General features: G+C 50.5%; 6 protein-coding genes across 6 annotated transcripts; 3 read left to right on the top strand and 3 right to left on the bottom strand.

The window, feature by feature from the left end:
- Positions 1–16: 16 nt before the first annotated feature.
- Positions 17–235, top strand: N7443_008539 (uncharacterized protein; the record flags this gene model as incomplete). Its single annotated transcript, XM_056888595.1, has 1 exon — positions 17–235. The coding sequence occupies one exon, from the start codon at positions 17–19 to the stop codon at positions 233–235; it is 219 nt and encodes a 72-aa protein (XP_056737897.1).
- Positions 236–2,963: 2,728 nt separating this feature from the next.
- N7443_008538 (RNA polymerase II mediator complex middle subunit MED1) lies at positions 2,964–5,303 on the bottom strand (the record flags this gene model as incomplete). Its single annotated transcript, XM_056888594.1, has 2 exons — positions 2,964–3,647; positions 3,696–5,303. 2 exons carry the CDS (start codon positions 5,301–5,303, stop codon positions 2,964–2,966), a joined length of 2,292 nt encoding a protein of 763 aa, XP_056737896.1.
- Positions 5,304–5,719: 416 nt separating this feature from the next.
- N7443_008537 (uncharacterized protein) lies at positions 5,720–6,623 on the top strand (the record flags this gene model as incomplete). Its single annotated transcript, XM_056888593.1, has 5 exons — positions 5,720–5,815; positions 5,872–6,281; positions 6,336–6,415; positions 6,468–6,498; positions 6,557–6,623. 5 exons carry the CDS (start codon positions 5,720–5,722, stop codon positions 6,621–6,623), a joined length of 684 nt encoding a protein of 227 aa, XP_056737895.1.
- A 134-nt stretch (positions 6,624–6,757) lies between these two features.
- N7443_008536 (SOS response-associated peptidase) lies at positions 6,758–8,026 on the bottom strand (the record flags this gene model as incomplete). The annotated part of the gene is made up of 3 exons (XM_056888592.1): positions 6,758–7,356; positions 7,406–7,949; positions 8,000–8,026. The coding sequence occupies 3 exons, from the start codon at positions 8,024–8,026 to the stop codon at positions 6,758–6,760; spliced, it is 1,170 nt and encodes a 389-aa protein (XP_056737894.1).
- A 256-nt stretch (positions 8,027–8,282) lies between these two features.
- Positions 8,283–9,722, top strand: N7443_008535 (TPR domain protein; the record flags this gene model as incomplete). The annotated part of the gene is made up of 1 exon (XM_056888591.1): positions 8,283–9,722. One exon carries the CDS (start codon positions 8,283–8,285, stop codon positions 9,720–9,722), a length of 1,440 nt encoding a protein of 479 aa, XP_056737893.1.
- Positions 9,723–11,024: 1,302 nt separating this feature from the next.
- Positions 11,025–12,433, bottom strand: cpcB (40S ribosomal protein RACK1; the record flags this gene model as incomplete). Its single annotated transcript, XM_056888590.1, has 4 exons — positions 11,025–11,450; positions 11,712–12,029; positions 12,167–12,293; positions 12,354–12,433. The coding sequence occupies 4 exons, from the start codon at positions 12,431–12,433 to the stop codon at positions 11,025–11,027; spliced, it is 951 nt and encodes a 316-aa protein (XP_056737892.1).
- Between the last annotated feature and the right edge of the window lie 520 nt (positions 12,434–12,953).

The raw sequence follows: 12,953 nt of genomic DNA, 5'->3' as shown, positions 1-12,953 counted from the left end.
GCCGATAACGCTAAAGATGGGCTGCTATGGCCTTCAATCCGTTCAAATCATGCGCTATCGATTGGTAGAAAGGCGCATCTGCCTCCCAGATCTGGATGTCGGTCCCGTCGCCGATGCCACCCCACTTATCATCCAGGTCCTTTCATCCAGAGCGGCAAAAGTCCGGGGGAGCGTTCTACCCGGTGTCAAGAACGTCTGGTCCGAGGCAGGCAATCCTACCCCTGCATGGACATGACGATAACTAAATGCTACTAAAGTCACAGTTTGCTAATACGAAAATATCTTGTTAGCAATCGACACTAGGATCCCCTAGTCGAGGCGCATATCAGCTGCATAGATAAAGTATAGACCATGAATCTAGACTATAGAAAAAAGCAACACTTACCACTTGAAATTTCCGAGGCTCTCGCGCCTGTCAAATTTCCTGAGACCCCCTGATAGATACTGGTAGCTAGTACATACCAGATCGACTTGGACCACATGGGCTGTGCGACATGATCGAGAGCTCCTCCGCATTCCAGTTCCTGAGCTCCGTTATCAGTGCTCTTTGCGCGGCACTATCGCCCGCCTGACAGGTCCTCCGCACAGATACGACGGACTCTGTCTAGTCTTATCGGGTCATTCTACTGTATCTAGTGTCTAGACTTATCGGAGCGGCGAGCAGCGAGCGGCTAGAGGCTAGAGGCTCGGAACTTCCCACCTGTACAGTGTGTACCTGCATTCTATCCAGTTTCACATATGTACAGCCCAGCTATGGAGCTCCGAGATCACGACACCGGTACCCCATACGTAAAGATACGGCGATCCGCAACCCCGTTTCAAACTGGAGAACCCAGCCACTCTGGGCCTCACAGCGATCAGTCTCAGTCGCCGGCGCAAGTGGAGCGTGGCAAAACGTTCTCGAAACTCGCGTCGACTCACCAATCATACTCGGGCCAAGCCCACAGAACCGCCCCGAGGTCGGCCGTGGGTTGCCATTCAGTACGGCTGTAAGGACTCCTTTTGCAGTTACTAATTACTTACTCGGCTATGTAAAATAAACCGCATTGGGCAATCCTGTTATTCTGTCTGGTGAGAGCCGGAAAAAGTCTGGGGGCAAAAAAGGTAGACAGGGATTCTCCAGAAAAAGAATAAGGAAAGATGAGAAAGTGGCGACTCAGATCTTCCCCCATATTACCTTCGGACAAATCGAAGAGCAGCAAAAAATCGGGGGTTTTAGGAATCGACGATTTAGTGGCTGAGGGGGCAGAAACTCCCCGATCTTTTCAGCCCTGTCTATAGAATCTAAGAATACAACTTGCCAAGGGTAACCCCAGACTTGAAACAGACCCTTCGATAGAATAAATCGAAGGTAGTACAGAGTAGAGGCGCAGTTCTACTCCGTAGTTTCTAATTCTATTTCCATCGCGGATAATAATAGCGCAGTGAAACATGGAGGCGGTGTCCACGTTTCGGCCACCGCCGAGTCGAGAACCCGGAGGTCACAGAGCTGACGTTCCATGTATTATTTTCTTTCTCGAATAGAATCAAGTGAAAAAAAATAAAAATTTAAACAAGTTTCCACACACACAGGAACCGAACAGGAACAAACCAGGAGAGCGTAAATCGTAATTGAAGGCCCTAGCATCGATCGACGGTACCTGTATTTCTTATCGGCTTGTTTTCATTGGCTTGACACACTGCGCTGACTGTGGCCTTGATTACAGTAACCAGGGCTTTTGTACGTCACCCGAGCTATACTTCTCATTAGACATTGGACATTAGGCATTAGGCATTAGACAGTACAGTTGAAGTTACTTTGGTCATCATACCCGAGTAGGTAACTATGAACGTGGCCGATATGGATTGCTTGCTTGGCTACAAGATACATAGACACTCACCTATATCCCTCCAATGCCTCACCGAAATGTGGCCAAGAATGAAAAGAAAAAGGACAAAAGGAGGGGCAAGCTCCGCTACATTTTTTCCACTGATAATCGGATATTTCATGGCGTGAACTGAAAGCTCTCGTAAAAGCCTCAATTGGTGGGGTCGTTTCGGCGACTGGTCTTATTAGTGCACCCTATACTGCATGGTGTTTCGACTTAGTCCCGCCTCGAGTGTTCTAGAGTCCGTCTGGCTAGGTAAATGCCTCTCACGTTCCTTTTTCACTCGCTTCTGGCGCGTACGATGGATATTGCGCGATTTGTACCTCATATCCACCTGGTATCTAATGTATTGATGCTTCTCGTCACGGACTAACCTGCGAGGGGACGACGTAACGACGCAGGACCAGTGAAGCCCTCTACTTGGTTCCTGGCTTATCTGATCTTTTCCTGACATGGCGATGATGCGTTGCTATGTCGTCGCGGGGAGAAAGCGTGGCAATCATGTGATGAAACCTGGTCCTGACGTAGTTGTTCATCTACCGGTTTTGTAGTGGTGAACCTTGCTTACAGGTCAATACGATGAACTTTAATGGTAGACAAAAGGTCGGAGCCTGGAAATCATCGGTGTGCTCAAGGATGAGGTCACAATGTGAATGCTTGGCTAGAGTATGTTGCTAGAATAGTTTAGTCTCGTATTGCCCGATTAAGCTCGGTCTGGTAATGCATCATTTGCAAGCTGGGCTCGGCGAGGAGTATTACGATGCATCTCAAGATAACGCAACAGCGCCTGGGTTGTCAAATATACATGCACGGCACGAATTCAATGATCGGCCACTCGTAGAATTCAGATAGATCGATCAAGCCTCCAGCTGCTTCCTCTCTTGCGTGTATTGCACGCGCTATGGCGCGCTATGGCGTGGGCGCAAATGCAGGCTCTGCAATGATGCCGCAATTGGAGTGCAGTCAGTCACTCAACCCACCCTCGACAGCCGAGGTGGGCTATGGCTTTGATGTCACGGCACCCGTATGCTGCGGGTCAGGGGTAATGCCGGTGTCTAGGTCTAGACACCCTCTGGCTATCCAGAATCTTCAGCCTCACACCTGACGCATCACGCCTCGCCCGCTGCCGGCCCGCTGCCGCTGCCAGCGCAGGACCCACTCGACTAGGATGCCCAGGTCTTGTGAGATCTCCAGAACTCTGGCGATCTTTTTGTGGATCTCCTGCAGCTGTGTTTCGGGGTTTCCCGTCCCTTGCATCTCGGCATCGCCACCGTCCTGTTGATTGTCGGCGCCGAGCCCGGAGGAATCCACCACCGAAATACGTCCATTGAGGCCGACTTCGACGCAGATTGCAAGTTGCACAGGTTCAGGTACATAGCTCTCGGCGCTTTTACCGGGATCCGTGATCAACAATATGAGGGCTGGAGCCTGTCCGAGTTGTGTGCGCAGGGTCACGTCCACCTTGACGTCGTCATTGAAAATATGGCTTGGGCTTCTGCTGACGTTATTGAATGGCCAGGCTGTTGACGTGGCATCACTTTGACTTGATGAGCCATTACTGAACAGACTATTGAGCATTTCCTCGTTTGGATCCTCATTGGTCAACGTGATGGTGCCCTCTTTGCCAGTAACGAACACTGGTTCTTGAATGGCAGGGGCTGGGGGTTTCATTGGTGTTGCTTTCATTTTTGAGGATTGGGTTTGGTCTTTCTTTCCCTTGGCAGAAGGGTGAAAGACCTTTCGGATCAAACTCGCAAGTAAAGCATATTGACGGAACATCTGGAAATATCAGTAATCAAGTATCCGGTTGCCTTGTGAAATACATACCGGAAGAATCTCAGCAAGCTGCCGAGGATGTGAAATAGGTAGGTCGCGGATTGTACGACCTGCAACAGACTCGAATGCCTGGAACGTGTAGCTGTGTTGTTTCGTACACGGATCACCAGTCGAATCAAATGCCTGCACTGACATCCGGCGCTTTTTCCGAGAGAATTGAGGTGAAGTGTCTGTTGATAGCGGCGTTCCGTCTGATACCAACAAGCCGTCGTATGTGACCATTTTGAAGTCTTGTGGCAGCTGCATTCCAAGGTGTCTATAGATCTCAGATGCCACAGGAATTGGCATATCAAGAGCTGGCTCTAGCCTCGCGACAAATCGACGGTTAGGAGAAGTGGAATCGAGCATGCTAGAGTCCAAAACCATGGGGTCGGGGTGATCACCATGCGACAAGCGCATTGTCTGTGGCGGATCGAGCCAGTTTACAGATCCAGTGGCTTCAGGTGAAGATTCTTCGTTGGTTTTCTCGCCGGTCGTTGACACCTCACTCCCAACCCATTCCTTCGATATGCGGAGAGATGGATATCCTTCCTCACATTCAAGCATGATAGCCCATGTCTTTTCCTGATCATGCATCTCTTCGTCTGCCTGGTCTTGCGGTCGATCAATTGCCATTGCGTCGGGGTTCTTCCGCTTCTTCGCATCAAGGATTTTAGCTTGTTCGATCCAGTACTCCAAGCCAAGACCGATTCGAGAGCCTTTGTGCATGCTCGGACGACCTATCGTTCCTGTGCAGAGATGTTCATAGTCACCACTGTACTTTCTGTTCTTTCCCTCTTCAACCCAGACCCGCTTGAGATTCTCCTGAAGGCCCTCCAAGGCTTCAAAGCAATTCACCTCTTGGCTGAGCCTATCAAGCTTTGCCAACCATTGCAAATTCTCGTAGAACCCTTGGAGTGACCTCCATTTTCCAGTCTCGCCATCTTGTAGAGATTGGACAAGATTTCGTTTGAGAACAGAGGTAGCTTCCTCTCGTAGCTCGCCTTCCTGATGTTCCGGTGTGGCATATTGCAAGCGGACATCCTTGACGATATCAGCCTCATTAGGATAGAAGTCAATCTCGAGGTCGACAAAGTTGCCAGCGATATTGAGATTGTCGAACGTCCAGATTGATTCGAATCCTTCGATCTTGCCCAACCGCTCAATACCTTCGCGAGATATACCTCGACCGGCCACGGCAGCGCGTAGACTTTGAACCACTTCCTCAATTCGGTGTCTCATTTCCTCCTCAGTATCTCTCGCGACGCCTAGCTTGATACCTTGCATTCCCAGGTTTTGGATATCATTTTCATTCATGCCGGAGCCAACAAGACTGTCGTGAACAGCGGGGGAGGGACTGATACCCGCATAACCACTGAGCGCGAGCAGCGCTGATGGAGAACTGAAATTGACCGGATCATCGACCGCGCTTGTGACGGCAAGAGGCGTGGAATATTGATGAGAGGTGCTCAGCTGGTGAGAGTGGCCAGGCCCCGAGCCTGTTGGAGTTCTTGTCGAAGGGGACTTATGAGCCATGGAGCGGGAGAGAGCTGCGGAGGACGGGTGCGGAGAGGACAGGTGGGTTGGCGTTGCGCCTGGTTTGGCCGATGGAGTCGCCATAGTGATATAATTCTGCTAGGCAGATCGAAGGTGGGTATGATGTCGGGATCGCACTCTCTGAAGGAGATCCAGAAGACACGGCGGAAATCGCAATTGTGCTGTGTCGATGCGCAATCCGATCACGATGCGCAAGTGTTGATTTCAATGATAAGCGGGGGAGATATTTCGGTAGATGGTACAGATAGAGACTGATTATCACAATCCAGCCCCTTCCCTCAATTTAACCAGCACCAACACCACAATTGACAGACGCAAAGCTCGCGACTGATGTTCTTCAATAACAAAAGCCATGAAAGCGGATGAGGCCCGGAGCTTTCACCGCCTACCGGACCGCCCGCTAAGACGGATATCCAAATGACGATTGGATCTTCGCATTGCTTCATACTTTCGGGTCTTGACCGTATCAGTTCTTTGAAATGTTTGCTCCAAGAGTACTTGGCCGTCAGGCTATGCGCATGCCTAGGTGGAATCAGGTGCGCTCTGTATCTACATTGGAAGGAAGTCCTCACATTGTACGGCTTTTCCCCGGATTTAATCCAAGGTTGTTTGTATACTGACACCATCGCAGTTTGTGTTCCCCAGTGATGGACCAGACGACTCCCATATCCTCTCACTTCTACCATCCGAACCTGTCAATTCAGATCTTGCCATTGGAGTAACTTCCAAACTGCCACCAACCACAGATTCGGTCAGAGAGAACCCCAAGTTCCTCACCATCCTTCAAGAAGTCTTTTCGAAGCACGCGCACGAGGACCCCGATGCACAATCTCAGGCACAGGTCATGGTATCAACTTCTGGGGCGAACTTAAACTCTGGGGGTGTGTTGTTAACTGGCCAGCGTGCGAGAAGACGACGCGCCGAGGTAGGCGACTCATCCGGCGGTGCCAGTGGCCAGGGTGGTGCGGGATCTGCTGGTCGCGGTGGCTGGATTCATGTTTCGGACAACAGGCGGCCACCTGATTATGGAAGGATTGCTTGGTGAGACTCTCAGTGCTATGGAAGTCGAGACCCTAATTGCTAACAACCTCCCAGGCCAGAGGACATTTTTGGAAGTCTTGAAGTGGATGGCCAGGGTAATTTCGTTGGTGGGGATGGGAACTATCAGTCCAGTGGTAAGAGATATCTGATTTTCCTTGGTTTATGCATGAGACTGACTTTCCACAGGTACTTACAGACTCGTGACTCGGGAGGGAATGTAAGTTACATCCATAGAGGAAGCACTTTATACTGGACCATGCTAATCTTCAAATCAGTTTGGGCCTGAGTCCCTTCCTCAGAGAAAAGCTTGTGCAAAGGCTGCGAGAGCTCGGGAAACAGTAGAGCTCGTCGTTTATACCAGTCTGAAGCCAGGGCTTCTTGTACACTATTCTAGATCAGGGAGAAACAAGGGCTTAGGTCGCATATGTAGATTACTTTCGAATAAAGGCCCATCGCATCATATCATTATATCATCCTTATTTTTTGAAAAAGTTCGTTATTCGCTGCGAGCCATCTGTTGGTTTGATCTCGCTGGTTTTCTTCCTCGGCGTGTTTTGAGTGGCACTACGCATCTTCGCTTTTTGCGGAGAAGGAGACTTTGAGAGTTGCTGGGACTTTGGTCTTTTGCTTTCTTCAATGTGGCTTGCCGAATCTGGACTGTGCTCTCTTTTGATGCCTTGTGTAGTGGATTCTTTCTCTTCGCCATTGACCTTTGGCCCCTTCTGTGAAGCAGGCTCCTTCTTCGGAGATACACCTTCTTTCTTTTTCGCATTGGCGAAAAAGTTTGCAATGTTATTCTTGTTTTCTTTGCTGTTGACAGGCACAATGAAGTCAGGAGAATTATTTCCGACTTTACCGACCTCCTTCGAGACTGGATAGCACTCCAGCTCACCATCGTACGGCTTCAAAGTGGATTGTAGATCCTCCGACCATGTCGTTCGGTTTGGATCAAGCCATTTGCTCATTGCTTCAGTGCCAGGATCAAGAATGACAGGCATCCGGTCATGGAGAAAGTTCAAGTAGAAATTGGAGGATGTCGTGATGATGGTATAGGTGTAGAGCTTGTCCTCGGAGCCTGAATAGTCAGTCAGCTCATGTTTATATAGCTGTGTAAGGTCACCCACCTTCATATGATACACAGTCCCACAGCCCAGCAAAACACATCAAATCGCCATCTTTGCGCCGCACGAAGTGCGGAATCCTCTGCTTGCCTCCCGGGCCTTTTTTCAGCCATTCGTAGAAGCCCTGACAGATCACAATACATCTCTTGCGACGTTTCATGGTTGTCCACATGCCACGATCTTCGATTAGTGAGTCGTCGCGACAGTTAATCGTACGCATCATAGAGCTGTAGTCCGGTTGGCGCTTGGTCCAGAAAGGGATGAGGCCCCATTTCATGCTCTGAATCTTGAATTTGGGTTTGGTCTTATCAACTGCTTTGTCAACGGGGTTGTCACTCATGTCGTGGGTTTCGTTGTGTTCTGAGCCTTGCTCCTCGCCGGCAGCTGCCCCAGGGCTGGAATGGTGCTTCTCAGGGACATCCGCTCGGTAGACGGCTCCGAAGCTACCGGGGGCAAAGTTGTATGTCTCTCTTACTTCATCGTCATCAGGCGCTTCATCCACCTGCATCCCTCTCTCCTGCAGACGCTGTTGGATGTACGCCAAGCGCTGTTGCCCGGGTCAGTATACGCCTCTGCCAGGTCGAGAATATGACTTACCACGCCCAAAGCATAGCGTCCACACATTATCGAATGGATTGACAGCTCTTATGAGACCTTGAACAGTCTCATGCTCAGAGTGCAAATAGAATGTCCTCAAAGCAACCCGATAACGGGCGACGTCATTATAGCGGAGAGGAAGCTTGGGCCAAGAGAAAATCGGCCGCGGGAGTTCCGTCCTAACTCTCCAACTTACCATCTCCAACAATTGAACCCCTCCAATCTTGAAAGAATCTCGGAGCCTCGAGCCTAGTGCTAAGTCAACTGAGAGAATTCATAGCCAATGTTCCGCACAGTATCGCGGCGCATCAGCGCCGCCCCGCGACTCCTACAAGCACAACGCCAACCCGCCCGATCAATATGCAACCAGAGTATCCGGCCATCACAACCAGGATATAACAATGTGAAATCGCTTGCAAATCCCTACCTCTTTCACCCGCGATATCTCACCTACGCCCAGCGCCTACGCATGAACTACCGCGAAGCGTCCAAGGGCATCTTCCGCAAGAACCCTGTCATGCTACCGCTGGCCATTATATCCTTGATCGGTGGCCTGTGCCTATTCACATACATCTCCTATGTGGAGCTTACACAAGTTGCACCACAATACCACAACTTCCCGCAGCCAGTCGCCGAATCGCTTCGTTCTGCAATCTACTACACCGAGATCGACCTGAACCCGATCAAGGCGCTGAATTCTTACAAAGAAGCTCTGCGGAGAGCACTTGATCTGGGCATGCACCCCTTCTCAGATGAGGTCATGGGTATTAAGTTGCAGGTGGCCCTGATGTTGGAGAAAGCGGGCCTGGTGAAGGCATCGATTGAGGTGTTGGAGCGGACGAGGACGGAGACGATGAAATGGGTTGAGGAAGGAAGGGCCGCGGAGACTGCTGCCGACAAGAAGGATACGAAATCGCCAGCACCGGCAAAGGCAACTCCGGACAATGTCCAAATCAAAGAGGGGGCTATCCAGGAAGCGGAGGAGGAATTAAAGAAGATGCAAGCATTCGAGACCCGCCAGCGCGACAAAGCACTCAAGAAGGTCGTCGGCATGGAGATGAAGCTGGCTGAGCTGTACTCCAGCGATCATATCCAGGAGGACAAGAAGGCCGAGGCTGCGCAGGTCGCTGCCGTTGAGCTGTGTTTGAAGGAAATGCATCGTCGTCAGAAGTTGGGTCTTCCTGTTGGTGGAGGCTCTGGTGACGCAAACAGTGACGCTTGGTTGAACATGACCGAGATCGCTACAGCGCTGGCAGAGCTTGCATCCACTTACACAGCCAAAGATCGACACGAGCTCGCCATGCCGTTGTATCTGCGCGCACTAGAATTGCTTCGCGTGGCGGAGGGTAACTCGCCATCTTGCAAGCAAGTGACCCTTTTGAACGATGTCGCCAGCGCTATGGTCGGCCAGGTGCAGCTGCCTACTTCGCCTCGCGCCGAAAAGCAAGCCATTTCTCGAGAGCAGACAGTCGAGGCTGCGCGTCTATGGGCTCAAAAGTCTCTTGATGTTGCGGCACGTATTCAACCCCCGGTACGTGACGAAGAGTGCGATATTACCTGTGTCGTGGCCACGTACAATCTGGGCGAGCTTGCAGAGCTGCAGGACAAGCACGATGTGGCTAAGCAACGGTATATCGAGGCCAGGTCGCTAGCCAGTGGTATGGGTTATGAAGATGGAGTCGCCATGGCGGATGCGGCTTTGAAGAGATTTAGCAAGAAATAGGCGACCTATGGACGCATGTGAAGCCGTGCGCTTGATGTATATTATGACCATGTAGAACACATCTCCTATAAGTCGAACGAAATTCTCTATATCGTATCTAGTTTCTTTCTAATATCCGGTGACTAACGAAACCTGCAACTGTTCTCAATAGCAGTATAAGAAAACTTCCCAAGGTTTGCAATGAACAGAAGTAAGTTCTACCGAAAGAAAAGAGCTTACTGCCATACCAAATCTAGCCATAACTGACTGCACCAAGCCCAAATAGACACAATAGGTACAGACGATGTTAGGAGCCTTGGAGCTAAGACATCATTCATACCACGCCAGGCCTGCCCATAAGACGGATGTCTTCTCCATCTCGGGAAACTCATCTTCGACTTCTCTCTCTCTCTCTCTAGGTCCTCTTCGAAGACCAAGCAAGAGGTAAGAGATCACGGCGGAACACCCACTGCTGCAGACAGGCGATGGGGAATTTCAACACTCTGAATATTTCCGGCTGTATGTGGCGAACAAGCACTTGTGAGAAATTTGTGCAGGATAGTAACTTTTAATGAAGAGGATGTCACTAAAGATATATTCTTGCAGTATATCACGAGCGCATATCATGATAGACATGAACTTATTTAGTTTCAATGGTTCCTAATCATTTTGTTGAGCTGGAGCCAGCCTTGGAAGTGTGAAAATGCGACATCGGAGGCGCATGAGAACTGGAACTCACGAAGACGCCATCTCAAAACCTCCACCTGCGGTGATATCGCCTTGGGTAATATTTCCAGGGCAACACAGACACGTCCTGCCCAGCTGGGATCACTAGAAGAATGTACGGAATCCAGAATTTCCATCTAGGGGCACATTGGGCAAAGCCGCGAAAGATCTTCAGCGTGGAAGGGCAGTCTAGACCAAGGTCCAGGAGGATTCCAACTTTTCAGAACAAGGAAATACCTCATCAGGTGTACAAAAGTCTACGATCTAGGTTGCTACATTTACAGATCCACATCTACGCAAAAAAACTCGAATGAAGAAAAATAGGAAACATTTTGATGCCTTGTGGTATTAGAACATCACATGCCTTCACAAGATTCCAGACATTCGATTTTAATGGTGAATCAAGTAAGCTAGACATGTCAGAAAACCTCTAGGCCGGGCCTCATTCCCGGCACCGAGAGTGCTTCATTGCTCGTGGCTCATACATTCCAAACCAATGCCCTTCATGTTCTGGTTTTGAACTTTTTTTTGATTCCCTTGGCGATAGATCAAAAACAGGCCTTGCTCCTTCACCCGCGACATACATCATCAACTCATCTATGCCCGCGACATGACACCCCAGGCACGGATCTTGTTGTCGGTGTAACCGGCGAACAGGGTCTGGCCATCGGCGGACCAGGCGAGGGAGATACACTCAGGGTCACGGCTCTTCTTGCCCTTCTCGACGTACTCGGGCTTGAGCTCATCAACCTTGCTCTTCTTCTCGAGGTCGAAGATGGTGATGGAGCTGCTGGTGGCAGCGCACAGCCAGTAGCGGTTGGGGGAGAAGACGAGAGCGTGGATCTCATCACCGGCGTGGAGGGAGTAGAGGTGCTTGGACTCGTTCAGGTCCCACAGCATGGTGGTACCGTCCTTGCCACCGGAAGCGCAGAGGGATCCGTCGGGGGAGATGGTGACGGTGTTGATGTAGCCAGTGTGACCGATGTGGTCGGTCTGCAGGCGGCAGGAAGCGAGCTCCCAGACCTAGATGGAGGATCAAGTGTTAGCGGTGGATTCATCAACGCAAAAATGAGTCCAGAAGAAAGAGTTTTCCGCGTCCTCCTCAATTCAACAAAAGTTGAATTTTTTTTAACATCAGGCATTGGGTGATGGGTTGTCTCATAGCCGGTAAGGGCTCTGAAGTAGCAAATACGTTTATATGCAAACATCATTTGAAAAAAAAAAAAAAGGTACAAGTCTGGATGACTTGTTGCGAAGGAAATCGAGAGTAATAGCATAGCGTACCTTGACGAGCTTGTCCCAGCCGGCGGAGACAATGACGGGGTTCTGGGGGTTGGGGCTGAAGCGAACGCAGGAGACCCACTCGGTGTGGCCCTTGTCGGTGATGGTGAACTTGCAGTCACCGAGGGTGTTCCACAGCTTGATGGAGCGGTCACGGGAACCGGAGACGATCTGGCGGTTGTCGGCGGAGAAGGAGACGGACAGAACATCGTTGGTGTGGCCGACAAAAGTGCGGGTGGTGTTACCGGTGGACAGCTCCCAGAGACGGAGCGACTTGTCCCAGGAGGAGGACAGAGCGTAGGCACCGTCGGAGGAGATCACCTATTCGCAAGAAAAAGACCGACGGTCAGCCAAACAGTCCAATTGACCCGGTAGTTTGATCCGATTCCATTGTATCCACGTCCAATGAATCCTTTTCACACTTTTTCCGGTCGAGACGGGAGGGGCAAATGACATACACAGTCAGAGACGATGTGGGAGTGGCCCTCCAGGCTGCGCTTGGGGTAACCGTAAGCCTGCTCATCGCGAGTGAGGTTCCAGATGATCAGGGTCTTGTCGCGGGAACCGGACAGCAGCATGTTGGGGCTAAATGTCGAATTCAAGTCAGAAGAACATTCGAGGCGAAAATTCAGGCGAGTCTCTTACTTCTCCAGAGAAGTGGCAAGGGAAGTAACCCAGCCATTGTGGCCCTCGAGGGTGCCGCGAAGAACCAGCTGCTCAGCCATGATGGGAATGAGACGATGGAAGGGAAGGATGGGCGGAGTAGGTCGTTGACGCTGAGGAGATAAAATCGCAGAGGAAGGATACGCTGCGTGCCCGCCCAAGCCCTAACCCGGTTGGCCAGCGCCTTGTGTGGTTCCGCCGTGCCCTAAACTAAGCGAAGATCACGTGAGAGATATCGGGACTTGGTTGAATGTATTCGATTGGATTGTCCCGTCGATTCGCTATGGACACTGATTCGTTGTTTTGTTTCTAGGTTCATCCGGCCCAGTCTGACAAATCTGACCTTGTTACACTTGGAATTGAACCCTCTCCTGGTGCGAGGTCACATGACCCGACAATACAACTGCATAGCCGAAAGTGCATCATTACATACGCAGTACATCAATCAAAGAACATGCTGGCATAGCTATATCCGTCTATCGAGCCAGCGATCAATTAGCAAGTTATCTTAAATATATGAATAACCATCGGTCTCTTCTGTCTAGATTGTCACCCGTGGGCTAGAGAGCATCATGACAGATG

This window comes from Penicillium atrosanguineum (assembly GCF_028827265.1).
Source record: "Penicillium atrosanguineum strain IBT 20685 chromosome Unknown utg000007l_segment0_segment0, whole genome shotgun sequence".
NCBI lineage: Eukaryota > Fungi > Ascomycota > Eurotiomycetes > Eurotiales > Aspergillaceae > Penicillium > Penicillium atrosanguineum.
This window is presented reverse-complemented; position numbering and strand designations above follow the sequence as displayed.